The sequence below is a fragment of the Onychostruthus taczanowskii genome, unplaced genomic scaffold (assembly GCF_017590055.1).
Source record: "Onychostruthus taczanowskii isolate IOZ18803 unplaced genomic scaffold, ASM1759005v1 scaffold38, whole genome shotgun sequence".
Classification (NCBI taxonomy): Eukaryota; Metazoa; Chordata; class Aves; order Passeriformes; family Passeridae; genus Onychostruthus; species Onychostruthus taczanowskii.
In genome coordinates this window covers 1,466,940-1,494,097 of record NW_024501237.1, presented here as the reverse complement: position 1 = coordinate 1,494,097, position 27,158 = coordinate 1,466,940, and the positions used below count along the sequence as shown (strand labels likewise).

Sequence of the window (27,158 nt, the reverse complement as noted above, 5' to 3'; positions counted from 1 at the left end):
TTTATCAGATGAATGGAAATCTAAGGAGGAAAAAAAATCCACTTACGAGAAATGACAGCTTTGATTTCTGCAGATCTATAGATACCATATTTAAGGATCTAATTTAAGTTGTGGTTCATGAAAGCATAGATTATTGACATTTCCAATCTGTTCTTCACAGCAGAATTAATTAGGAGGTGATAATTTTGGGAATGTGTTACATGAAGCCATTGTAGCTCAAAGTACGCGTAGAACACCTTTGTTTAGTGGTGCTTGGATATTATATGAAAAATGTAATCTGGAAGTTAAGTCAAATTATTTCTTCCTTTTATTAAATAAAGGATTAACTCTTCATTTGCTGTAAAAAGCAGGCATGTCTCCTGTGCAATAAATCAATTTTTCCCCCCAATTTTACAGGAGGGAGTCTAATGTGCACACATAGTTACATACAGCCAAGAAGAAGGAAGTACTCTGTTTACTGAGACCTTAAAATAATGTTACAAACTAAGTTTCTCCCACCACTGTAATAGCTTAAACCTGAGCAAACTTTAAAGCTTAGCCTGTAGAATAATTTTTGTCTGGTGGAGAACTCCATCGGAGAGGCTTGAGGTTGAATGTTTTTTCGTAAGAGAAATTGTCAGCCACAGGGAAGATAATTCATGGTGATATACTTGATAAGAATAATTTCTTCATTCCTCTGGCTGGAGAATGAAAGTCTGAGTGCTTTACATTCAAGTGTCAGGTTGCTCTTGGACTGAAAATTCCAGTAATGTTAATGGGGTCTGTTCTCCATTCAAATGTGTTCTAGAAAACCCGTCATGTTGAGGAAAAAAAGAAAAAGTAAAGGAAGACTTGGCAGCAAAAAATGGAAAAATAGCATTACTTGTATGTATTTGTAAAATAGTCTTAGAAAACGTAATTCTTCCATTCTTTGTGCTTGCTCCCTGAGCCAAGACTCAAGAGGTTTTCCCCTGTTGCAAGTTCATACTTTTCACATTAAAAGCTCAGAAAATGAGTGTTTCACTGGGACTGACAGGACTGGAGTGTAGTTGTGATTTGGGGACAACTTGATGTGGAGGTTGGGGACAAAGTCTGGTCATTGTGTCTTCTCTAGAGAGGATAGTTGCAGTGGAGGGAGTGAACCCAAAGACCATTGTATTGCTGTTTGGTTTCCTTTGCCTAGAGGCAAAATATCTTCTGACTTTCTGCTGGTGGAGCTTTCTGCAGTGGATGTGGCTGTGTTCCCATTATCAAGGTATTTGGGATCTGGTGATCGCCCACCTGCACTGCAATGGGACCCCAGGCTTTCCTAGAAGGAGTGGGTGGATGAGAGAAGTGGTGCCATGTACTTTGTGTCTGTGCTGCACAGAGTGAGCACTGAACTTGGCTGTGTGGTCTCTTTTGTCACTTTAGTTATGTGTGGGGAGAAGAAAAAGCAGCAGAGATGGGTACTTCTGCAGCATGTTGAATTTCAGGTTGCCAGAGTATGTCATAAATGCCAAGCTATCTCTCTTAGCTTTTCCTCTGGTAAACCATATATGGTGGTTGAGTGGGTTTGAAATGCCTTTTTTTTTCTTTTTTTTTTTTTTTAAAGTATTTTCATGTTTTAATGAGGCTTTGAGCAATGTGCCATAGCCGAATGTGTCACCGCCCATGGCTGGGTGGCTGGAACTGGATGATCTTTAAGGTCCCTTCCAACCAAAACCATTTGGTGATTCTGTGATTTTCATTCCCTGGGTTTAGGTATATTTATTTCAGGTCTGCTGCTGCCCCGAATTTTGAACACGTCTCTTGTTTTTTTTTACTGTGACTCCAGGACTCAACCATGCCTTCAAAAAAGAAGAGCACTTTCATCTGTGAGCGGGCTCTGCACGGGCTTGCTTTGGGGTGACTTGGTAGATTTGCAGCTTCACAAACATATCCCTGTTCAAACTAGGACCCACAGATGGGGCTGTGTGTTAGGGAGAAACACATAAATTGCTTTTCAGCTTTACCTGCCTATGCATGTGGTCAAGTTGGTTGTGAGTTTGAGATGCAGCAACCATGTCTGGTATGAAAAACACTCTCAGCATGGCTGAGAAGCTGCAGCTTGTGCTAAGGTCAGCCACAAAAACCTGGCATTTTCAGTCCTTCTGTTTTGTCATTAACTATGGGTTTAGTGCTGAGTGTGTTAATTATTAGTCTGAGTATATTAAATCAATCAGATCTGTGAGGGACAGGGGCACGGAGTGGATGTCACTTATTCCAGTATTAAACATCTGCCTTGAAAAAAGAAAAATTAAACAAACAACTAGCAAAATATAGGACACACATTTTTGCACTACTTTTGCAATTGCCTTTTGACATTCCCCTACTCACATATTTTTTTTTCCAGGAGTTTTATGCTGCTGTTGTGTGGGTTTGAAGCAGTGCCAGGGAGACAGCTCTCTATATGTCTCTGCCACTGTGTGCTTGTGCTTTAAATAGTTGAGTGCAATTCAATGTGGCGGTAAGAAAATGAGCAGTTAATGTTGTTCAAGTGTTAATTGTGCCAGAGTGTGTTTTCAGTGCCTCAACCCAGCAATGCTAAGAACAGTTAATTAATGCTTTTGTGTGATTTCTTTGAAGGGGTGGCAGGAGACTGCTTGGGGACAGGCTGTAGTGGGCCATGATTGTATGTTGTCCTCAGTTTTCCTTCCGTCTGAAGAATCATGAGAAAATCAGTGCATGCAGAAAGTCTTGTTAGTAGGTCCCCTCAGACACAGCAAGTGGTCCTCGATTTCCTTTTGGCCCCTGACACTGCTGAAGTCAATGGCACTGGCAACCACTGTAGGGAATCAAGGTGAAATACCCACCCATGCAGTGACAGCGGGAATGGAAGACATCACTGTAAGAATAAAAGTTGTGTATGCCTGTTTTTTTTTTTTCTGTAGATCACTGTAGGTAAGTAAGGTGCACCCTGTGCTGTCATCAGTACTTAAATTCTGTAGTCTGCTACAGGCATTACAGAGATGTAAAATTGTCTGTAACTGGGCAAAATTTTAAAAAATTCTACCATTACTTTATGAAGACAGTTTTGCAGTGGTATGTTGTGTAACTGAAGGGATAATCAGACTCTAATTAGACCCTTTCTTTTAATATTGTTCAATGATCTAAATCCTCCAAGCTTCTCATGGAACTTCTCTGAAGAATATGGCACCCCAGTGTAAGCTGAGTAATTATTGAAATTCAAAAGCATTAAGTCTTAAATTAGCAGAGGGAAAATAGGTGTTTGTGACACATACAATGCAAGCACCGTTCAGAAGGTCACCAAAACACATCTGTGTTTGGAATTATAAGAGAGCTGGATACAGCACTGAGTGTTAATAACACATATGAGCTATTCAGGATAAGGGTAATCAACACTTCAGGTCACTTAGATCAGCTGGTCACAAATATATTATCTCCTCTAGAAGCCTCTCTCTCCCTGCTTTACAATATCATGCTGTTTGAACGCATTACAAAAGCTTTTGTGCATTTGGAAATGTAAAGTACTGCCTTCTATGCTGCCAGAGGTGCTGTATACCATCAGCCAGCGGAATCAGCGTGAAGCCATACATCTGGGGATCTGTCACATTGCTTTCTTGCTTTTGCCAGGGACATTTAATGCTTTTCTGAATACCTTACTTAACTGTGACCAGCCACAGCCCAGGATGGGGAGAACAAGTGGTGTGTGGGTTTCTCTGCTGTGTCTGGAGCCCTTTAATCTTGCTGGCTCCTTCCCTTACAAAACCAGATTGCACTCAAATGCATTGTCTGTGGTCCCTAGGGCCCTGACAGCCACATGTTGAAAACATTTGCCTTTAACCTTTACCTATTATGAGATAGAAAGGAGCCTGAATCAAAGCCCAGGTAAAAAAAGGCTGTTGGAGTTTGGAAACACTTGTTATGGGAGCTGCAGTTGGCTCCAGCTGTATGCCTCTCTGGACAGGGACGTGTAGATCCATGTCTAGCCAGAGCATTTGCAGCCCTCCCCTGAAATTGTTCTTCCTCTGAGCCTGCAATTTCTCATCCAAATGAATGAGACTTTTGAATGCAAAGAGTTCTGCAATGCAAGCACCAGAGGACACTTGTCAGGTGTCTCGGCCTGGAAGGGGCTAGAGTGAACTCTGGGCAACAAAACCAAAGCACGCGTGCACACCTTCGCATTCCTGTCTCGCTTCTCCAAACAGAGATCTCTCAGCTGTCAAAGCCATCCTGGTTTGCTGGCAAGTTCTCAATTCTCCCTCTGTTATTTCATGGGGCCTGTCTTCTCTTGCACCTTCGGGGAAGAGGCCCCGTGGAACCAGCAAACCGCAGGGCTGGGGGTGTGGAGGCTGCTGGGTCCCCACCAAGCTGGGAGAAGTCAGGGCCTGTGCCACAGCTGCAGGAGGCTTTTGGATGAGGACCCCCAAACTTTCTTGCAGGAGGATGTTAGGTATAGAAACTAGTATTGTGTATTCAGGAATTAATAAGCGCACTTCATTTATTTATGCCACCTGAAAGGGGCTTTGCCCAAAGGGACACAGTCTCTTCAGCAGCATTATAATCAATGGTGGATAATTCACACTGAAATATCCAGCAAGTTCTGGGGTTGAGCTTTGAAAATAGTGCTTACATATTTTTGTCTCGTTAACACTGTGAATCTTTGGGATCTTATTTCTAAGTGCTGCAATGTTTCCAGTGTTTTTTTCCAACTCTTACTAAAGTGTGTTTCTCCAAGACAAAGGACAGGACTCTATGAACATCCACGGACGTGCTTCATTTGACTCTCCTAAGTTGGTTTTTTTCACGTCATAAGTTAATATTCTCCTATTTTAGGTAGGGATCTCTGTTTTACAGGATTTTGGCAAAACGTATGAAGATGTATATTATATAAAGTTTCTCCCTGGAATTTTTATTCTATGCATAATGCTCTATCTATTAATGGATATTTCATTTTGCTCTATGAAACTAGTCCAAGGTTGCTGCTGACAAGGTAGAGTCCCGGGGGCTCATTGCATCCCAAGTGTTGGGCTTTTTTTTTCTTCTGCCAGATTTTTCTCAAGTTAAAATTTATCTGTATTTTGTTCAGCTTGTCTGCATATTATCCAGTGTATATATCAGAGGAAAGGTTTATATATATTTATATATATATAAATGTTCACATACCAAAGTAAATTAATAAATCTTCCTTTTCTTATGAAAGAGGTAAAGAAAAGTACCTGGCCAATACAGTACCATTAATCTATTCTCTTTTCTCCTTTCTCTCTTTACCTCTCTCTCTACAATAGAAGTGGAACAAAAAGGTAATTAAATACCTTTCAAATTATATATATATATTACTTATGTATAGGCTAAGTTATTTAACAGTTTAACGTTTTAGTTGAAATACTTTGTCATTAATTCTCACTACCTTTTTGTTAAAGTTTATTTAGTACCTCTGCTGCTCAACTTCACCAGATAACTCACGTTTGCTGAAAAGTTTTTACCAGTGCCACCTTTTTCTTTTTTTTTTTTCATTAAATTTATATTCAGAGGCTTAGATAACTCTCATTTTCCTGCCCCAAAGAATTTGGAAGGTGTGCATACATATGTATGCGCATAAGTATATCTAATTATGGCATAAAAGCCTCTTGGAAATGGCACCCCTTTTTCAGCAACTCTGCGTGGTTACTTAGACTCCAATGGATCTATATAATTTTATACTGGTTATTAAATCTGATTTTCCTCCTGTCTTGCTCTCCAGACAACATTATCAATTTCTGCATTTACAAAAAATAATCAATTATGCTCCGAGCAGGAAGTGTGAATGTGGGATCCCATCTTGCCAGCCCCGTGCTGCCGGAAGCGCGCGGTGGGATACTTCTTCATGCCTCCCTGCCGCCCACCCCATCGTCACGGTCACCGTGCCTCTCGTGGATCGCGGAGATCAGCGTTCCAAATAACCAACCAATATTCTCCCCCTGAAGCGTGTGCAGCGCCTCCAGGCCAGGAGGTTGCTGATGGGCATGGCGAGGGCCAGATTTGCTCCGCAGCATCCCTCCTCTTGCCTCCCCATCCAGCCGGCTGGCCCCTGGGTGGTGGTGTTCCCGTGGGGCTGAGGTCAGCTGGGCAGTGGCTGAGCCTCTTCCCAGGTCTTGGGTGTGCCCTGGCCCCGAAGTCTGAGCAGCAAAGCATTCCAGTTAGTCAAACTGCTCCTCTGTGCTCCTCTCATGTAACAATAGAAGGTATATGTTTTTAAGTTTGAATTACTACTATATTTAACAGGACATTTTTTAACTGATTAAAATCTAGACATTGGGTTCCTCTCCAGCAAACTTTATTCTTTTCCTTCCTCTTTCCTTTCTTCCTTTCTTCCTTGTCTTTTCCTTTCAGCATCCATATGTCATTCGTTTTTAATTGTGTGGACTGCATGTTTCATGTGTCCTGTAGCAGCTTGGAAAGTCTCATTCCTAGTTATACTCCAGATGGGTGTTCCCCCCCCCCCCCACACTCCCTTTGCTTTAAATGCTCTTCCGAGTTGCTAAGGGATTCACCTCTGCTTTGCTATTGGTATCCTTTAAATATTTAATGTCACTTGGGCTGTAAGGATGGGAATTTCTTTCTCTTATTTCCATTTCTAGGCCACTCTTCTGTGGGCTGTTCAAATAAATATGTGGATCAATTCCCTCGGAGTTTAGCTCTTCACCTAGTAGGTACAGATTCACTGCAGAATATAATTTGGAAATACAAACCCAGAAATCCTTTGGGGGCACATATTCATTTCAGAGTTTACAAAAGCGAGTGGTCCAAGTAAGTATACCTGTAAAAATAGATTTGAAAAGCAATAAGAAAACGAACCACAGCTGATAGAAAAAGCAGGGGGGGAAAAAACCCAGTTTGATGGAGCAGATCTCGTTCCAGAGATATCGTGGGCAGGAAAGCTAGTCTCCAGCTACAAGGCATTGCTCTTGGGTTTCCGCTCATCACAAGTGTCCTCTGCTCCGGGACTAGAAGCTGTTGAGATGCTTGGGCCAGCCACCCCTGAACTGTCATTAACTTCTGTTTTTCTTTTAAATTCTTTTCCCCTACAACAGTTTTTCTTTGCCCTGGACTGCTGAAAGGAGTTTACCAGAGCGAACACTTATTCGAGTCTGACCACCAGTCGGGCGCCTGGTGCAAGGACCCTCTGCAGGCCTCCGACAAGATCTACTACATGCCCTGGACGCCGTACCGAACAGACACGCTGACGGAATACTCCTCCAAGGACGACTTCATCGCCGGGAGGCCGACCACCACCTACAAGCTCCCGCACAGGGTGGACGGCACGGGGTTCGTGGTGTACGACGGGGCTTTGTTCTTCAACAAGGAGCGGACCAGGAACATCGTCAAGTTCGACCTGCGGACCAGGATAAAGAGCGGGGAGGCAATCATAGCCAACGCCAACTACCATGACACCTCCCCGTACCGCTGGGGAGGCAAGTCCGACATAGACCTGGCCGTGGATGAGAACGGGCTCTGGGTAATCTATGCAACAGAACAAAATAATGGCAAAATAGTCATTAGCCAGTTGAACCCTTACACGCTAAGGATCGAAGGGACCTGGGATACTGCCTATGACAAGAGGTCAGCTTCTAATGCCTTCATGATCTGTGGGATTTTATATGTGGTGAAGTCTGTGTACGAAGATGACGACAACGAAGCCACAGGGAATAAAATAGACTACATATATAACACTGACCAAAGCAAGGATAGCATGGTGGATGTGCCCTTTCCAAACTCCTACCAGTACATTGCTGCTGTGGATTATAATCCCCGGGACAACCTCCTGTATGTATGGAACAACTATCATGTTGTAAAATACTCCTTGGATTTTGGCCCACTGGACAGCAGAGCAGGTAAGGAGTTTAATACCAAAAATCTTTCTAGTTTTTTTTTTTTCCTAAATATTTATTTTTTGTGTAAAATTGAAGTACACTCCTGTCTTACTGATCTGGCTGAGTTTCTGCAAATAAAGCCCCACCACAGACCTATAATGGTTATTAAGACATTTATATTTGCAGATTTTTTTTTTGGTCTTAGTTGAAATTAAGTGGATGAAGGAGTAGCCTGAAACAGTTTCCAAATGCCCATGCTTTTATTCACAGGGGTAGCAGTCTTTTCTCCTGAATCGAATTTCTTTTGTACATGATCAGATCATTTTCCCTTCTGCAGGAATTTTGACAAAACACAGTGTGGAAGATGTTGTTGTTGCAAACAGCTGGAGGAAAACTGCCTGCCAGTTTAAATTACTTTGTTTCATAAGCTGGGGGATTTTTATCTTTTTAGAGAAGCTGAGTCTAATTGGATATGTGAGCATGCACCCATAAGTGTGTGTCTGGAGTCAGGAGGAGAATCAACAAAATCCTCTAAATTCTTGCTTTATTTTCTGTAAAATTTCTCTTTCTTTTTAAAGCATTTCATGAATTACTGTGACTTACTATACTTTATTTTAGAGGATCATTGGGCCCCCAGAGGTTTTCCAGCTTTTCCACCTTTTTTTCCTGTCACAAATTGTGCAGGTAGTTACTTTAGGTATATTCCCTTATATATAAGGGAAGTCCATCATTTTTTTGCAATCATGAAGTTGCCACTTTACTAATAACAAGACTTAGCCTGCGCTGTGGTCGAGCTTGTATGATGTTGCAAGAGTTCCCCAACAGGATTTGCTCAGTGGTTTTAAGTGGTTGCTACTGTACTGATGTAGTCATAGTATCAAGTAGTCCTTGTGGTGGACTGTGTAATTTGAAAGGCTAAAAAAGTTTTTAAAAAGGCAGAATTAATATAATTTGGACAGTAAAGTATTGAACCCATAACATGGCTTTTTCTGAAACATTTCCTTTTGTAAGTAAGAAATTTGTAAGTGGGTCAGTGGATTCAGGGCTTTAGATTGCAGAAGAGAAGTGAAAAGGTTTCTGTTGATGAGATTTTCTTTTCCTGTGCAGCCTGTTACCCATATAAAGTGAAAGTGGATCAAGAGATGCTGAAAAAAAATCGTGGGTATGAAAATCTGGGGAGGCCTGGAATAAAAGTAGTAAACTGGCACTGAAATTGTGATTTTTTTACAAAAAATGTAAGGAAGGAGAGAAGAAAATCTTGAAGGAGCAGATGAACAAGAACTGAGTGACTGTTAAGGAGTGGAGATATTTTCAATGATGTTGACCTCTGCAAGATCTCAAATGAGTAAAAAATACAGTAATAATTCTCTTTCTCCTGACTTAATGACAAACATGTACTTGCTGGGTGGTGTAGTGAAGCAGAGCAATTTGTGAGCTATTGGTTATTCCCAAGGAGTGGAAATCAATTGCATCCCTTCCATTTCACAGAGTTTCTCTCCTTTTTAGTGAATTATTTCCAGGTATTATAACAGACTCTTTGCTGGTGCTTTTTTGCGTGGTGACCATTGTCAGTAATAGCATCTTTAATTTTAAAAAAAAAAAAAAAAAAAAAGCTTTAATCAGTAAAATATCTAAAATAGGGAAAAAATCCTATTAAAAAAGGAAATTGCTCTCCCTTTTTTTGCAGTGAAAGATGGTGAAATGGGAGAGTAGGTTTATCTTTGTGTCAGTCCGGTTTACTCTGTTTGAAGATCCTCACTCTGGTTTGGATGAGAATTTAGAATCCCCCAGTGCCTCACATAGGAAGCTAAAGCAGTTCTTAGCTTTGAATGGTGGGCATGAAAGAGTTAATCTGGTGTCAGGGAATCTGGTGAGCCTTCTCTGACATTCCCTGTGTGCAAATTTTGTATAAAGCTTTGCAATATGGATAAAAGGCTGAATTTTACCTGTGGTTTTCTTCTCTGAGAATTATCAGGATTTCTTTTCTGGCAAAACTGCATAAGGATCCCATTACCTCACTATTTTCCAAATTTGGAGAACTTCTGAGAGGTCTGCTATGACAGCAACTGAATTTTTTTATAAGAAGACTTGAATGGGCCAAGACATTTCAAAGAGAAGAGAAAAAACTTCACTAAGGGAGTTTACTGCTCCATTACCCACATAGCCTGATTAGTGGGAACAATTTTTGATGAATCAGTGAGACAGAAGTACTGGTTCTGAGTTGAACAGGTGAGCACATAGTTGCTTCACATCAGGCTTTTTTGCAGAGAGGAGCAAGGAGACCAGGTCTGCATGATGCTTTCTCTTCCAAATTCAGTGTAACCCACTTTTGGGTTAGCACCAACTTTTCTGCATTGCTTTACATATAACACTAAATATCTGATTGGTATAAACCCAGCTGCTCCATCAAAGAGCATGAACTGAAGCTGATACAACAATACAACTGGGTTTTTTAGGTTTTTTTAATGGAGTGGACTGTGGTTATGTGTCTCTCTTCTCTACAAAAATCACCACTTCCTTTGTATTAGAGCCATGTTCTATGGAGGCATTTTCCATGGTGTTACAATTTGAGTAGTAAAATTTGTAAACAATATCAGCTTAATTAGAAAATAAAAGAAGGATTGTAAAATTGATGGGTTGAACATATGGGTTGTTAAAAAACAATTAAGGGTGAAGTTTTAGAAGAGCTCTTAAAACCAAAAATTGATCATAACAAGAAAAGTGAAATATTTAACTACTTAAATAGTCAGTAACCTATTAGAAATCACTTGCATCATACGGGTTCTAGGGACTGCAGTTCACCTAGAATCAAGCATTTTCAGTCTTTTCCCAAAGTGTTCAGAGAAACTGGTAGTTGACAGGAGTTGCTTAATTTATAGGAAAGGCAGGGCTCACATCCTCTTGCTGTTCACAGTGTCTAAGCATTTTCTGTGATTTTTAATTAAAGATCTGTGCATGTAGGTTTGGAACATACTTGAGATCTTCCCTGTTGCAGAGCCACTCTCACCTACTGTTTAAAAAAAAAAGGGCTTTTACTCCTAGGAGAGAGTGAATGCCAAATCCTGGAGTTTCTGTGCTCAACCTTTGCAGCAGTTGAATTTACTGGAGAAAACAAAATACTTTGAAGTGCTAAAAGCTGAGATTAGCTGATCTAGAAGCAATTCAAGGCTCTTGATGGAATTAAACCCAACCATTCGTTTTTCTCAGAAATGAGAAAAGCTGCATTTTAAGATTTTACCCCGCTCTTTTTTTTTTTTTCCCCTCTTTTGTCTGGGGTTGTTTCCATTTATCCCAAAAGTGGTTTTGAAAGCAAACACTCCTCAGTGCCTGCAAGTCCCAAGAAACCTATTATTAATGTCTGCCCTCAAGAAGTGAACTTGAAGATACCAAAAGTCTTTGAAGTGTATTTTCTTTGAGCTGTTTGGCCTTAAAATGAGCTTTTTGGAGGATGCTTCTTCATAAATGCTCCTGAGGTTTTGGGTTATTTCTTTGTAGCTTCTATTGAGTTTCTGAATTTGAAGTGTTAGTAAGGATAGCTCTGCATCTCTTCTCATTCTTCAAGAAGTTAAACCCACAACAGTATTCAGGTTATTTTCTTAATGTGTTCTACTAGACATATGCAGAGAGGGAAACAGAAGGCTGTAGTGACAGGATGAAAATTTTCTGCAGCCTAATCAGTTGCTGTTCACCAGAGTTACCTTTTTTAATCATCACTCACTTATGATACATTCTGTGCAAATAAACTCGAGAAAATATCAACAAACCTTCTCCAAAAAGGTGAAGTGCTCCCATCCTGCTTCGCAGTGCTGCATGCAAGCACACATCTCCTGGTTCTGTGCCTCAGCACCTCCCTGAGCAGGCACTGCTCCTGCCTGGACACCAGCCAGGGGTTCCTGGGCATCACAGAGACCAGTTCTGTCCTTTAAATTCATTAGGTACCCCAGTGCTGGCAGCTCTTGCCAGGGCTCAGTATGTGCTAGCTGAGCATTTGGGTGCTTAGGTGGGGACTGGAGCATGCCCCACAGTAGAGAAGTCCAAGGAAGAGCTTGCACCAAGTTAAAGATCCCTTTGTGTGTATTTTGGCCTTGATGTCTGTTATTATGATATTTTTATGAAAATCCTTTGCTAGGATTTTTCTTTTATTCTAGCTAGAGAAGCTTCAGCAAAGAAATGTAAACAATAACTATTTGATGGTTGTAGAATGTGGTTTAGACATTGTTTACCAACAGGTGTATCTTTGATTGGTCCACGTAAGATGTTTTTACTTAATGACCAATCATAGTCTAGCTGTGTGAACTCTCTGAGAGCCACAAGCATTTATTATCATTCTTTGCTTTTCTTTTTCAGTTTTCTGATGGATCCTTCTCTCTATTCTTTTTTGTATAATTTTAGTATAACATTTTAATACCATATAATACCATAATATAATAAATCAACCTTCTGAAACACAAGAGTCAAGATTCTCATCTCTTCTCTCATCCTGAGACCCTCAAACACAACCATAGATGTCCCAGAAGCTGTTCCCAGTGACATGGGACACACAGACCTCCTATTTTCAAGAAGATATTTTAAATTATGCCCAGGAGACCCAAGCATTACCGTATGGACTGTTCCATGGACGCGTGAAGTTAATAAATAAATATGCCCAGTACATAAGGAGGATGCTGATATGATCTGTAGGACTTCCAATAAAGCCCACATGTGCTTAAGTGGCTTCTGCACATTTCATATTAACACTGTGGACTGCCATTCTGATAATCAAATGTGATACAGAAATTACATGGATATCTCTGATATTTTAAGAATCCCAGAGGGTGCATGTCAAACTTTTATCTTCCACATTTTGTCAAGTATTGTGGGATGCTCTCTTGATGTGTGATTGCAAGTATTTTATTCAGTCAGAATGTTTGGGTTGTTTTGTGTTTTTTCTTCCTGAAGCAGTTTCACAAAGCAGATAAGGTGAACCGTCTGTCCTTATAATATGCTAATTATGTGCATTTGTGTCTTGGGTAAAAGATGTGGCAGTATGGTGATGAATAAGGACTTTAAACACATATGACACCTCGTTAAAATGTAATTTTCACATCATAAATCTGAGGCCTTTCCTTTGACAGCTGAGTAATGTGGGTAGTGGGCAGAGGAACTTGAACATTTCAAAGCTGTCACGTGCTCATATATGGCAGGGAGCTGCTTCCTGCACTGCTCGCATCTGATGCCCAACTTCCTTGCCCAGGAACCCATCAAAAGGGCTACAGGGTCTTAAATCCCACTTGTGCACAGGATATGAACTGCTATTGCTTCGAGACCCCGTTGTGATAAGTCACATTTGCTATCTCTGAAACTGAATCTGGGCTGCATTTTAAAAGGCTGGCTGAGCCTTTCTGATGACCAGTTCTCCTGGTGGACAAACCAGCAGTTCTCCTGGTGGAGAAAAGGCCATTTTTTAGGGAGCTGCTGAGTGTTTAATTGCTGCTTCTCCTGTGTTTTTACTTTCCAGTTGCTTTCCTCCCACCTAGGAGCATCCCTGACTCTCTCGCTCCTGTTCCTGCTCATTGCATACAGTGACAGCTGCTGGTTGCACAGTGTTGCTGGAGGCTTTCAGAGAGATAAGCTCTTGCTTTCAGGAGCTTCTGCTAAACATGTACTGTGACTGGAGCCCTGACTTCTATCCACCAATATCTGCCCACATATTCATGTTCTATTTAGTCAATGAATATTTCAGTCCCTTTTTGCTATCTTGGGCAAAAAGGTATGTCTGAGTTTGGAGGTGAAAAAAGCAGAACATCTTTTACAACAAAGCAGGCCTTTCAGCCTACATTTGTTGGGCAGACAGTACCTTAAGTTCAAAGGGACAGGAGGACAGTATTGCATTCTTACTCCATTTTGAGGCCTGGTCTGTCTCTTAGTTTTTATCCTGTTATAAATTTGCCCTTTTTTTAAAGCAGTGTTTGAATAGAAAATGATAAAAAAGCATCATACCACACTAGACTTCTGAAATTAGGGGTTTCTGCTTTCTGTCTGGAAAGCTGAAGTTTGAGCTTTTTTGTCTGCCTTTTCACAAAAAACTCTTTAAAAGTGCAATATTCCTGAGCTTCAAAATTCTCCTTTTGCAGAGCATGTCATAAATATTAATACTGTTTGGTTAGCGCAGTGGGATGAACTTCAGTGTCTCTTCAGTATGAATAAATATGTGGTTGCTCCTCTTTCCTAAGTAAAACTACCATGGAACAGCAGATAACTTTACCAGAGTTGTAGCATCCTTCCTCTTCCTCAGTTCACTGCTCCTGAGGCACCTGTTTAAACCATCCTGAGACAATGGTAGAGCAGACCTAACCCGTCCATGAGCTAAGCTGAGGAACTGCTGTATCCTCCTAGGAGGTCAGTTCTTGCCATTGTCTAAATCCATGGGCTGGGATCCTGTTCCCATAGGAGTGCTTAGGGACAGGGCTGGTGGGCAGCCAGGATGGCTGAAGTAGGGAAAGGGCAAGGAGAGACAAAATGATTAAGTTAAAACTTCACTTTCAAGCTTCAAAACAAAAGGAGGCCTGAGGCTTCGGCACTTCATAATCCTGTCAAACACGGTGAGGGGGAAAGGACCTTGCCAAGAACGTGTCTGAAAAGCTGAGACAGCTGTTTCTGGCAGCAAGCATGGGATGCAGATAGGGGGGTGATTGCATGGGGAAAAAAGCATTAACTGCCAGTGAAGGATAGTGGCTTTTCCTCTTCTGCAGCAAGCTTCTCAAGGTGAGGAATCAGCCTGAGTAGTGATTAAATTGTTATTTCATTGAGTTCGAGACCACTGAGTCATGCTGCCATCAACCATGGCTTATCAGTCCACTTAGCACCAAACCCAGCTGTGAATGTGCCAGCACTTTGGGTTAGAGCTGTTTGCCAGCAGCAGGGAGCAAGAGGTGACACATAGCAAATGTCCAAGGCTGCTTTCTGCAGGAGAAAGGGACTGCATTGTGTACTAGGGACAGCCTTTGAGTGTTGAGTTTTTAAACATGATTTTAGTGATTAGTCCATCATTTATCCCTTGGCAGCAGATTCAGCTGGCTTGTGTGCAGTGATGGGGGTCTGCATGGGATTGGGGCTTTAGCCCAAAAAGAGACTCCTGGATGTTCCATTTTTGAGCTGTTGCCTCTGCCAGCTCTTTTCCTCCCAGCCCAAACTGAGATTGTAATGTGCCAGGCTTTTTCTCAAGGCATTACCCTCTCCATGTAGGTTATATTTGTGCACCTCGAGGCCCCGTGTGGTCCAAACACCTTCTGCTCCTTGTGGTTCTGATGTGGCCTGGCTGCAGAGCCACTAGCCTGGCTTGAGACATGTTATCCTGGATTGGTATTTTTGCTACTGCATTTTTGAAATGAGCAGCCTTTATTCCTGTTCCCCACTGAAAATACCTCCACCACGGGTCTGGATTGCTCTCCTCCCTCGTCTGCCACTGATTGTGTTTGTTCTGGAAATGACTAGTGTAGTATTTTTAGCAGCACTTATTAAGACTCGTCTCCTAAAGTCTAGTTCAGTGTTGCTAATTAACATCTTAGATGCCACCAGCACTCTGCAGTGCAGTGCTGCTATGCCAGGTTTTCTTTCTTTTTCTTTTCTCTCAGTGTTTTGGTTTTTTGGTTTTTTTTTTTTTTTGGGGGGGGGGGGGGTTTGTTTTTTTTTTTTTTTTTTTTTTTTTGTGGGGGGGGGGGGGTTTGGTTTGTTTTTTTTTGTTTTTTTTTTTGTTTTTTTTTTTTTTAACTGAGAAAGCAGGTATGGATGCCCTGCCATATTCTACTTTAGAGTCAAAGCAAGCAGGGGATGCCCTTCTTTCTGCCTTCATACTTGGGTTAAAGAACAGTAAGAAGCTCTTTAGGAGTCAGCTACCAAATTACTGAACCTTTAAGGAGAGGCTTTAAAGAGCCTTCACTTGACTTCAGGCAGTTGTGGTGCTGTCCTTGGCATGTCCCCATCCTTCAGATCCAGCAGGAAGTCAGCTTTCCAGAGGTATTTCAGTGCTGATAAGCAGTACCCCAAGGCATGTATGAGGAATGGAAGGGTCAGCATTATCCTCATAAATCAAGCTGAACTCTCATGGTAGGGCTGGATTGGATCGATTACTGATAGGAAGAGAATTTCGGCTAAAGGAGCAGAAAGAATCTTGGTAGCTAGTTTGGACATCTCCACATTCAGGGAGAAATGGGACCAGCTGTGAAGGTCTGTGAAATGCCCCTGAAAGGGGAACACAGATTAAGGAAAGAAATAAGTAGTAAGCATTTCAAAGCACTCCTTCTCAAAGTTCATTTTGTTATTAGTAACTACACTAAAGCAAGAGAGTCAAGTTGTGAAAAAAATCAAGAATAGAAGTGTTGATTTCTTTCAGGGGAGTCCACCAGGTGTGCAAAAGTAAAGGCTGATATGATGAAAAACTTTCTGGGACAAAATTCCAGAAGAGTTTCAGCTCAGCTTTTATTCAGATAAATCCTCTGAAGCTGGTGGGAGTTTGGGCTAGAGGCTTCAGGAGTGAGTCTGCAGTGGATTGCTGTTTGTTCTGGAAGGAATTGCATTTTGCCAGTGAGAGGCCCTTTGACATCCTGATTTGTGTCTGAAGCATCCAAAAAGAATATATAAATTGTAAGTTGGAACAAATGGTGAATATCCATATGAATTTAAGTTGCACTATCTGCCTTACATTTTAATGTTGAAAAGGTTGTTTTTTGTGGTGTGCTCATGATTGGAGGGCAAAGGAGACAATAAAAACTTAGGTGAACGAGATGTGTCCAAGAAAACAATGTCGTGCTTGTTCACAGTAACGGGATTTCTTTACTGTAAATAGGATTTTTGCTTGATTAAAATGTGCTGAGAGGAAACAGGACTTAAGGGAAGTTTCACTGAAATACGGGATTCAGTTTGAAGTGACTGGCACTGAAGAGGCAAACCGGCCGTTTTATGTTACGTAGCTCCTCGGGTCTGTTTTCACAAAGTACCACCTGCTTGAGACTCAAAAGGGAGGGGGAAAAAAAACCTAAAGAAACATCAGAGCTAAAAAGTATAGAAGTTATACACTGGTCATGACAGAAGATGGGAAAATCGGCTGCCTTTATACCAGTTTGAGTTGGCTTACTGGGGTGCCATTCATGCTTCCCTCAAATAGCTGGAATAAATTAACACAACCACTGGAGAGATGAGGCGTTAGGCAGCTCTGCAGTTCTTTTTCATCTGTTGATGTTTGGGACAGAGACCGGGGAAGGGCTGTCTAAGCTGCAGGCAGAGAGAAAAAGTAAAGGCAACATCAAATATAGACGTGCCAGCAGAGATGAAGTCCCTACCCCACTCTTAAGATCTTTCCAACCTGCCATGTGAAGAAAAGCTTTTGTGAGCTTCCATGTACTGGCCTTCAGTTGCTCCTCTGTGTTAAATTATTCCCTCTATCCAAGGCGTCAAGGCGTGCTTGGAGGATGCTGTGGCTCACTAAGGTCTATCAGCCTGGATTCATGTGATGCTTTGCACCCTTGTACTGCCAAATTAAGCAAATGACTGGTGATGTTAATGTGAATCCGGAGGCTCCAGGAGAAGCGAAATACTGAGGGAAAACTGGATGAAGAAGAAGAAAAAAAAAAAGGGGAGAAAGGGCAATTTTTCCTTTTTTTTTTTTTTTGGAGAAGGAGGGATAATAAAATATATTTGCTTGACAGGAGCATATTGTGTAACTTGGTAACATTAACAGCAGTGAATATTTCTGGCCTTCTCCTCATAAGTGCTTGCTTTTCTCACTGGACAGTAACTGCCAAGTATTTTCGTGATGCAATATTGAGTGTGTTACAAGTTATTCGTGAGAAATATCCTTGGAATGACTGGAACAGATTTTCTTGATGGAAGCGTTGTGCTCTTCTCTGTGGCAAGTATCAGGCTGAGTGAAGGATGCCATCACCCAAAAACCCAAGCCAAGGTGGAGAGTGCTTTGGCAAGTTTCTGGTTGATTTGTACAGTTTAAGGTGAACATTCATCCAACATTCTGCTGGGAGAGGTGCCTGTGGCTGGTGCCTTGCTTGTAAATCTAAGTTCTCTTTATGGGTAGATCAGGCCTCCTCCTGAGCTCAGTGGGGAGTAAATGAAGCTTTTGGGTAGCCTAAAACTGCATGGTCAGAACACAGTGTTGTGTAAGGCTGCTGTAGTGTGTTTTTTTTCCATATAAATGAGTTCAAATTTACTCTGGTATGAGGAGTAGAACAGAGAATTAAATTAGATTAATAGATTTTTTAAGACCAGAAGGGACCATTAGCTCATTTAGTCTGACCTCTGTAATGCTTTCGATTGGATTTCATCCGCTTCCTCTTCTGCTGAGCCTAATGACTTGACTTTAACTGAAGTGTACCTTCCAGAAAGGCACCCAGACAATCAGTGCTTCACTCACTTCACTGAGTGCTTTTCTTGGTTGGATATTCTCTCCCTCAGTTAAGAGGCAAAATAACATTCACATTATAAATATTTTGATTGTGCCTATTTGCATTTGCCATAAAAAGGTAAAAATGTGTTTCTTGAGTTGTACTCTTTGGACCTTGCTCAGACAGTGCTCTGGAGATTGCCTTCTATGGGAGTTAATGGTAGGTCTGATTTTTTATTTTATTTTTTTATAGATTTTAGAAACTTGTTATTGCAGTGGGAAATTCCTGAATAGACCAAAATAGCGAATAATTCACTAGCAATGAGAAAATAGCTTTCTGGGCACTAAAATCAAGAAAGCCTTTGCTTTCAGATGTGTACTTTATGATGAGTGCCACTAAATGTGTGTGTAAACCCTGCTAAGTAAAAGAAATTACCAATCTGCAGAGCTTGCATACTGCTCTCTTAATGCCACTTCCATTTTTGTTTGAACCAGAGTGCTAGGGAGTGACATTTAAACCTTGGAGTTTGTCATCGAGTTCTAATCTTCTTCTTGATGAGAACATCTGTCCATGGGAAAGGGCAAAAACTCATTCCAGCAGTTTTTGCATGAGGCATTGAATGATTTAATTCCAAATGAGTGTTCTGATTGTTGGCTTGTCTTTTTTCCCCTGCTTTTGTTTCCCATACTCTTTTAATGGAGTGTCCTGGGGGAAAAAAAATATGTTGGTCATAGAAGGAAATTAACTGTAGAGGTTACAAGAAGTAATTGGGTAATTAATTAATTGTGTTAAAAGCCTTGTTAACACTAGTTTTTTTATGGTAAAATATACTGGCAAATTCTGGTGGAAAGTGGTTGTGATTTTCTTAGTATGCAGATATAAATTTCCTGCACTCATCAGTGCCTTAATTCAAATTGAAATATGATTTTTCCTTCAAACACCATGTTTTGCAATACTTTAGATAAACTTCACCTTCAGGCATTTCTTTGTGGTTAGTAACCAGCTGAGAGAGGCTTTATCAAGGCTGTGGCTTCGTTAGATTGAGCAGTGTGAGGGCAGGCATGTATCCCCCTCTTGTCATTGGAGAGAGGAACTCTTTAAATGGACATGTATCAGGGAAAGCTAGGGAAGTCCTCTCTTCCCCTTTGCAGCAGAATTTGTGACCAAAATGGTCCTGTGCGTGTTTGGAAGTCATTGCCACAATGCTCTTGGCAGAGTAAACATCAGCTGTAACCAAAGAAAAATTATTGGAATTAGCCAAAAATTACTGCAAAATCTCACTGGGGTAGCTGGTATAAGGCGGTGCCAGCAGGAATTTTGGGCTGTGGGTTTCCAAACAATCTGATTCCAAACAATCCAAACCTTGAACGTGGTAAGCATCACCTTGCTGAACCATGGCCCCTACGTGTTTAATTAAATCTCCTCCTTGTGATGTCTTCTAGGGTAGGGGGAAATGATGTGAAGTTTCCTTCTACAGTTAGTTAACACTTAGCAGTGAGGAATGTCTTTTCTTCAGTGAGTAAACCTACAGCTGTAAAAGCAGCAGGTCCTCTCCAGATGAAGCTGTTGTTACAGTGACCTGGCTGTCCTCTCCCGACTCCAATTTGAAAGCTGATTTTAATACGCCAAAGGTATAATCATAAAAAATATGACATGCATCGGTGCATTTCTCTAATTCATCTTCCCTGGAAACCTTTGGACCCTTTTCTGATAGGTAATATGTAAGGAAAAATTATATCAAGGGAAGAGAGGGCTAAGGAAGTCTTTCTTTCCACTTGGAATCCACAGAAAACAAATTAATATTTTTGCTTGAAGTTAGAAAGGAGAGGTGGTAAAGTTTTAGTAAATCCTTTAACTGGCAAGGCACAGACTCTGGCCAGCCACTAAAGTTGATACTTCCCATAGCTGACATGTCTGATTGGAGTGACATCTTTGAGGCATTTAGTGAAAATTTCTGTTTGTTTAGAAACCTGTAATAAAGTCCTTTGAATGTTTCCTGACATGGTGTCAATGTTTTTTGTCCCCTCAGTATCTTTATAAACTTCAGTTGTTGATAATAGGAATCTATTTTACCTGTGTTGGGCTTGTCACTCACCTACTGCAAGAGATTGATTATTGATTTTTTCAATTATTATTTTTTCTTATTATTGCATATTTAACAATAAAACTAAGCAATGTTCTATTCCCAGCTGAGTCTCCAAGGAATGCAACTATTTCTCATTATAAAGGGGGGGAACGTAATTAAATTTTGATTATTTTTCCCTTTTGCCCAAATATCTTCACACAGTGCAAATTAAATAAAACTATTTAACCATGACAAGCACTTCTGCTGATTAATCCCTGAGAAGTGAAGCTGGAAAATGTACGCCACATGCAAGCAGGCAGTCACACATCAATGCCTGGAAAAAAGAAACCCGGAGGAGTCTAAGACAAGCATGAGTTAATCAGCCCAACAGAGCCATGAATGGAAGTTTTAGCAATGGTGACGTCCCCACCAAATCTGATATGAGCTCTTTGAAGCTTTATTTTTTTTTTTTTCCCTCTTCCTGATACTCTGAAGAATCTTTTTTGCCTTCTGGCTTAATTGCTAGAGATTAATTGAAGTTCAAGAGCTCAGTATTTCTAGTAGCCTTTATACTGAAATTTAAGATGGGTAATTTAACTTTGAATTGATTTTTTTTTCTCTCTCTTCAATTTGAGCTTTTAGTATGTGCATATTTTTATCTTGGCTACACTTGGGTTTCCTGAATTACAGGCAAGCTTACCAGGAGATATTCATTAGACAAATGTGTTTATTAACAACATAAAATTTGTTGTACTGAATGCCTGAAAACTGGATCCCATTATTAAAAAAGGAAATATTTTAGGTAATTCCAGAGAATTAAAGAAAAAGTTGGTCTTGTCTACCTGGATTTTTATATACCTGGTTTCATTACCTATTGGAAAACACTAATGCCTTTTGCATGGGCTTCCAGGTTAATCCTGTTACTCAATTTTAGCAGATTTAAAGCCCAGCTTGAAGTCAGTGGCCATGTCCCCAGGAAGCAACTCTTGCCCAGAAAAACATTGCCTCACCTTTATGGGGAGGTTCTCAGGCATCTGGAGGGCCTGTGAGGTGGCTGCTGACTTGGAAAAAGCCATGTCTGCATCTCTGAGATGTTTATTTAAGCCTATTTGCTGTTCATCTTCTTGTATCTGAAATCAAACATTGAGTGCAGACTTGTCTGAAGCTACTGCTGCAGGGAGCACTATTGACAGAAGTGCTGTGCACATTTTAGATGTATAGATGGATAGATACTTGTGTGTTGATGAGATATATTTGAAAAAGTAGGATTCTCACGCTAAATACACATTTGTTCTCACGGAAGACAGGGACAGAGAAGGGTTTTTTCTCCTGGGATGAAGCTGTCCCAAGTAATTCACATAGATATCAACATTTAATAGGCTTCCCTGACTCAAGACATCAAGATATTATGCAGACCTAATTAATTTGATTTTGCACATCACTCCAAATGCAATATAAGGCATTGATGTATTTCTATCCCTTTATCTATTTTCTGTCTGATGGGATCCTCTTTTCTGGGCAAGACTACTTGGGCTTTGGCAGAGCAGTGAAGGTCCTTGGCTCTGTCAGACAGCATCAGCTGGTCAATACCAAGCTTAGCAGGAGAGGAAAAAGGCCTAGACCAGACCAGAGAGGGGAAGCAAGATTGTGAGGGAATGGAGAGGCTCCAGAATTAGGCAAAAATTCCTATAGTTTTTAGTGAAGCAAAGACTCAGTTCTAACACTGACAGGGGTAGACTCTCTGGATTTGTTGGGCAGTAGTTTGCAGCCTCTGATGTTTCCAAGTACAGACATGGCCTTGAAGAGGAAAGAGCATTAGCCTGATGGAAATTCAGAGACAGATTTTCGCAGGTTGGAGAGGAGTCAGCCGGGTGGCAATAGTTGGGGCATTGCTGCTCTCAACCTCCTCTTTCTCTGTCAAGGTTGAAGGTTTTTTATACCACCCTGGGGATTAGATGTAGAAAACTGTACATTTAAACATAGAACATTATAGTATTGCCCAAAGGGGAAAAACAAAGTGCAGTTCTATGGAAATGAAAGGGTTGATGTCCCTTGAGTCAATATTGTGTGAAAGTCAAAATCCTTCATAAATTTCAGTCTTTTCTTCCAGGTTATACTAAAAATAGATCCTTGCACATCATAATTTCCTCTGGTGAGCAGGTTTTTCTGATCTGTTCTTTTTCTGGTATGGACTGACATTATGGCCCTTCAGCCTTTCCAGAAGAATGTTCTTGATTTGAGCCTTGTATCCTCAACTCATTGCATTTTTAGACAGAGCAGGGAAACTGTAGATTATCTACATAGAGGAGATGTAACAAGGAATATTCTCTGCTTTTCTAGCTATCCCTATGGTTATATCAGGTCTGTTTCATACTCTGCCCTTTCTCATAGCTCATAACTTTCATCTGCAAGTGGGAAATTTTGAAAAGACTGGACAGTGCTTGCTGAGCTGCCCAAGGAGTCTTAGGTTTGCTGACCACTCAGTAATAAGATGAATCACACAACCTGCATTTTGCCTTGGGAGGAAAAGGAGCAAGCATGCCAAGTAAATTACTGGGTGATTTACTTATTTGAAATTCTGGGAGGGAGTCTTTATCTTCATAAATCTCATGTTAGGATACATTTTGTAACTGTGCCCAGTGGTGATACATTTGTCTATATAAAAATCAGTGCCTTAGCTGTGCACAGGGAGCAGATCTCTGTGATCACCCTGGCTGCATTTGATATCCAGAGTTAACTAGGATTGCCCAGTGTTTATTTATCTGCTGAGATGAAGCTCTGTGTTTCATCTGTGTTGCTGGATGCATGGCTGAGATTCAGCTCCTGGCTGGAATGGAGGGGCTGGCATTTAGCAGGGAGTGCATCATGTGCCAGGTTTTCTGATGGTCGGGTGCATCGAGCTAAGAACAAACCAGCGAAGGGAGCTGAAACATGCAGGAAAATGTCACATGCCAGAGGTAGAGGGATGACAGAGAGGTGGCCAGTGGAGTTAACTGTCAGTGTGGCCTTTTTTGTGAGAGCTAAGCACAGAGGACTTCAGTTAAAATTCACCCTTGGTGCCTTTCCAGGGTATCTCTCTGAAAAAGAGGCAGGAATGGATCCAGGCCCTGCATCTTCTTGAGCTGGGCTGAATTTCTTTCTGAATTTTCTGCCATTCTGAGATCTTGCTTTTCCACTTCATATTGTGGGGTCCTCCTCCTCCAACCAGAGTCTCACCTGAGTGCTTGGAAGCTTGCTGTCGTCCAGTGATCTAAGCCATCTTCAGACAGTGATGATATTTTCTTATTTCATTGCACCCCACAGTAGGGTTATCACCTGCTTTTCTCAGTGCATGTTAGTGCTGCGTTCATAATATTTTAAATTGAATTCTGGACGTTTGGTCTGAAACTGGATGTGGACCAGGGCACAAAGGTTTTGCTGATATCAAAGTTTTTCTACACAATCACTGTCTGCAGCTTATCCTTTGGTTAAACATAGTGATCATTTCTGATGTTTCCAATGCATTAATTTGTCTCTGACAATTTTCTGAGCTAAAATTTGAGCATCAGGACTGCTGACCTAAAATGATCCTAAGTTCTTCATCTTTCAGACCTCCTATTAAATGAAATTTTGGTAAATGATCAACAGCTTGGGGAAATTGTAACAGAATTGTGAAGTTCTCCTTTGTCCTGTGCCCATTGAAAATGTAAGATGCCTGAGTTCACTGGAAAGTATTATATTAGTTCAGAGAAGCTTCTGATCACAAATGGGCTAAACTTTATAAACAGGCTTGAAGACCCTTGCCAGCTTCTGGTGGGCAGAGGGTAGCACTAGGTATGTGCCTGGCTACTTTTTTGCCCAGCTGCCCCTAGTGAAAGAGTCCACCAACAGCTTGAGAGAGGAAGCCAGCATAAAAGGTGAGTGCTGCTGCTGGCCCATTGCTGTGTTGCAAATCCCTGTAGAGTGTCAGTTTTTGCCTCCCTGCACCATGGCTTCTTCCCAGCTGAATGCAGTTCAGGACTATTTATGTCACGGTCCTGTCTGAGGCTGGAGAGGGCTGGCTCCACAGCTCACATGGAAAAGTGCAGCCCTGCTGAAGGCAGCAAAGTTGCAGCCATTTGCTCCACCAAAGGAATTGGTCTTTTGTCTTGTCATCTCTGCAGCTGCAGGGCATGCTGCTCCTTGCTTGCTTAATTGCCAGTTTAATCAAAACCTGACTTGCTGTTTCAAATATGATTTCTCCTGCTGAACACCTCAAGCTGTCTCAGCAGCTCTGTGTGTGTGTCCTGTGCACACCACGAGCTGCTAAAACGTCTGGCTCTGGTTCAGGGTGCCATGAATCTGAGCACACTGCAGCTGCCCAGGTGCTGTGGCTGTGCAGTGATGTTCCCATGCCCAGCTCATCCCTAACCTCCCTGGGAGGTTATCCCAGCATAGCTGGTAGGACAGAGCACACTGGGGCACTCATCTGCTCCAGTGCCAAATCAAACAGCCTGACTTTGTTACCAGATAACCACTGGGAGTTTGGACTTCTGGAACTGTGTTCTGTTTTCATTTTCTAAATGCCCTCCAGAATATACAAATTTTCACAAAGACAGCTCTACAATTTGCCCTCTGAAGTGTAACTTCAGGGCTGTCAGCACTAGTGATTGCATTATTGAGCTCAGGTATGGTTTATCCAGACTCTCTGTGATCACAGGATTTTCAGTTCCGTTGAAAAGTATAAAAGTCATCTTGCATTTTTAAGTGGAAAGAGAAGCTATAAAGTATGGCTCCTGAAGACTTTGAAGCACAGCAAAGAAAAGCCTAAATCTATAATATTTATTATTTCTTGTGGGTTTTATTTTCCTTTGGTTTAAAAGTCCTAGGATGTAATTGCAGAATTTAGGGCTGCCGCTCCTGACTGGCACATGCCTGAGATTGAACGTGAAATGTCTTCCCAGCACTGACTTTTGAGGAATGTCATTTCAAACAACTGAAAAATGAGGCTTTTTCACAGGTGTTTTTTTCTTAGCTGTCCTGGGTGCTCTAAGCTTGTTTCAGTCATTTGTAACCTTTGTGATCAGCTTGACTGGGTACCTGGGGACAACCTGCAGCCCTGCTCATCCATCTTATGAAGCAGATAGTGTAGGTATTTGCCCTCAATCCACTGCACAGATACTTTGCTGCCCTCCACTTTTTGTTTCTTCTTTTGTTCCTGCACCTTATTGAAAATCTTTCAGTGTTTTCTAAACCTCTGCTTATGCTGAACAGAAAACCACCTTTGTGTCAAATAACAGGCAGCTTTCAATCTGGCTTCTCATCTTTATGAAACTAATTGGAGATCTTTGTCTGGCGTCTTGCAAAGGAAAAGCTTTCAGAGGACTTGCTTCCTGACCACAGGGATACAGGATTGGATGCCAAGGTCTCCAACCTGCTATGAAGGTGTTCATGTCCTTTTTGTGGATGCATCAGGCCATGGGTCCCTTTCTTCTCCCCCCACCCCAGGACATTTTTCCCCTTTCTATTCCTCCCCTCTGACCATCTTTTTTCCTGTTTAATTTGCCTGGAAATAACAACAGCATGATTCCTCAAATTCAGTAACTTGAGAAGGAAACCCCATCTCTAATTAGGACATCCCTGGAGGGAAAGCACAATGAAAGCATGAGCTCCTTCACAAAGAAGTCACCTGTGCCAAGGAGCTTTGACACGCTTTGAAAGGGCAGGCTGGCACAGGGAGCAGCACAGCCACCTTCATCAGTGGCATTTCCCTCCATCCACAGGGGCTGTGGAAGGGAGGTGAACCTTTGGCTGAGGCTTGCTCAGTGTTCACCTGGCTTGCTTGAGGACTTACAGCTAGATTTAGAAAGTTGAATTTATACTGTTCTGAAGGTGTCACTGCCATGGTGGGGTCACAAGTACTTCCACACTGGAAATTTTCTGTCTTCATTTCTTCTATTTCTTTTCTTTTAGCAGATTATGCACAAGAATCCCTCTGCAGCAAGTGGGCTAGTTTGTAATGCAATTACTGAAAGCAAAATATTCTTTTATCAGATGCTTGTGTACACACAGTTCTTGCAGTAGCGGTCACCGAGCCATTTAACCAATGTTACTTGAAACTATTCTTGTCAATCAGAGCTGGAATGGCTGACGTTACTGAGACTGCATTCAATCACAAGGTGCCAAGCGAGAAATCATACCTCCCTCTGAGTGTCCCCAGTGCCACTGAGTGCTGTTAGATATAGTGCTACAAAAGAAGGATTAAACAGGGTTGCTCTGTCCTTCCTCTGATCCAGCTAAAAAAAAGCATGTATCCATCCTGGGCTTCTAAACAATGTGGTGGTCATTACTGGGGCTCAGTGTGAAGTTAATTCTGTAAAAGTTAGAATCCCACATAGGTCAGATACCCAATCAGAAATACAGGTGTTCTTCCTTTCTTGCTTAGTTTGCAAGAGGGTGAAGGAAGAGCTTCATGTCCCTGATAAGAGGCCAGGTTATTCAAATAATTGAAGCTTGGATTTGTCAGTTCTTCAGTCAAGAGGTTATTTAAGAAACCGAAATGCAAAGTTAAGGGTTAGCCTGCTAGAGGAAGTTTAGCTTGAAGTGGTCAGGGCCAGTATATGTAAATATGTAAATCTGTACATTCATTAAATCAACTGAAGGGTTGTAGCCTAAAGGGAAGAAAATATTTCTCTTGCATTGAGATATTGGGTGATTGTGTTTCAGACGTGATGGAATGTATGACTAAGGACAATTTGAATGCTGTCTGTTGTAAAGGAAAATACTCTAAATTACAGCTGTCTATTAAGTTTATACCAGAATATTTTACTGCAAAGAACAGGAGCCTGAAGCAGAACAAGCTGAAAGAGTTTTCAAGTGGGCTGAAACACACAACCTTTTGTGTGTACTTTTCAGACTCTGTGGTCTCATTTTCAGTCATGCTGTATG

The 27,158-nt window shown here is 41.4% G+C and overlaps 1 protein-coding gene across 1 annotated transcript in view; it reads left to right on the top strand.

The window, feature by feature from the left end:
• The window catches only part of ADGRL3 (adhesion G protein-coupled receptor L3), a 318,746-nt gene that overhangs the window by 147,711 nt on the left and 143,877 nt on the right, over positions 1 to 27,158 (top strand). The window contains exons 5-6 of the mRNA XM_041412143.1: positions 5,250 to 5,264; positions 7,035 to 7,835. Coding sequence (XP_041268077.1) covers positions 5,250 to 5,264; positions 7,035 to 7,835 — 816 coding nt within the window. The remainder of the gene's footprint in view (positions 1 to 5,249; positions 5,265 to 7,034; positions 7,836 to 27,158) is intronic.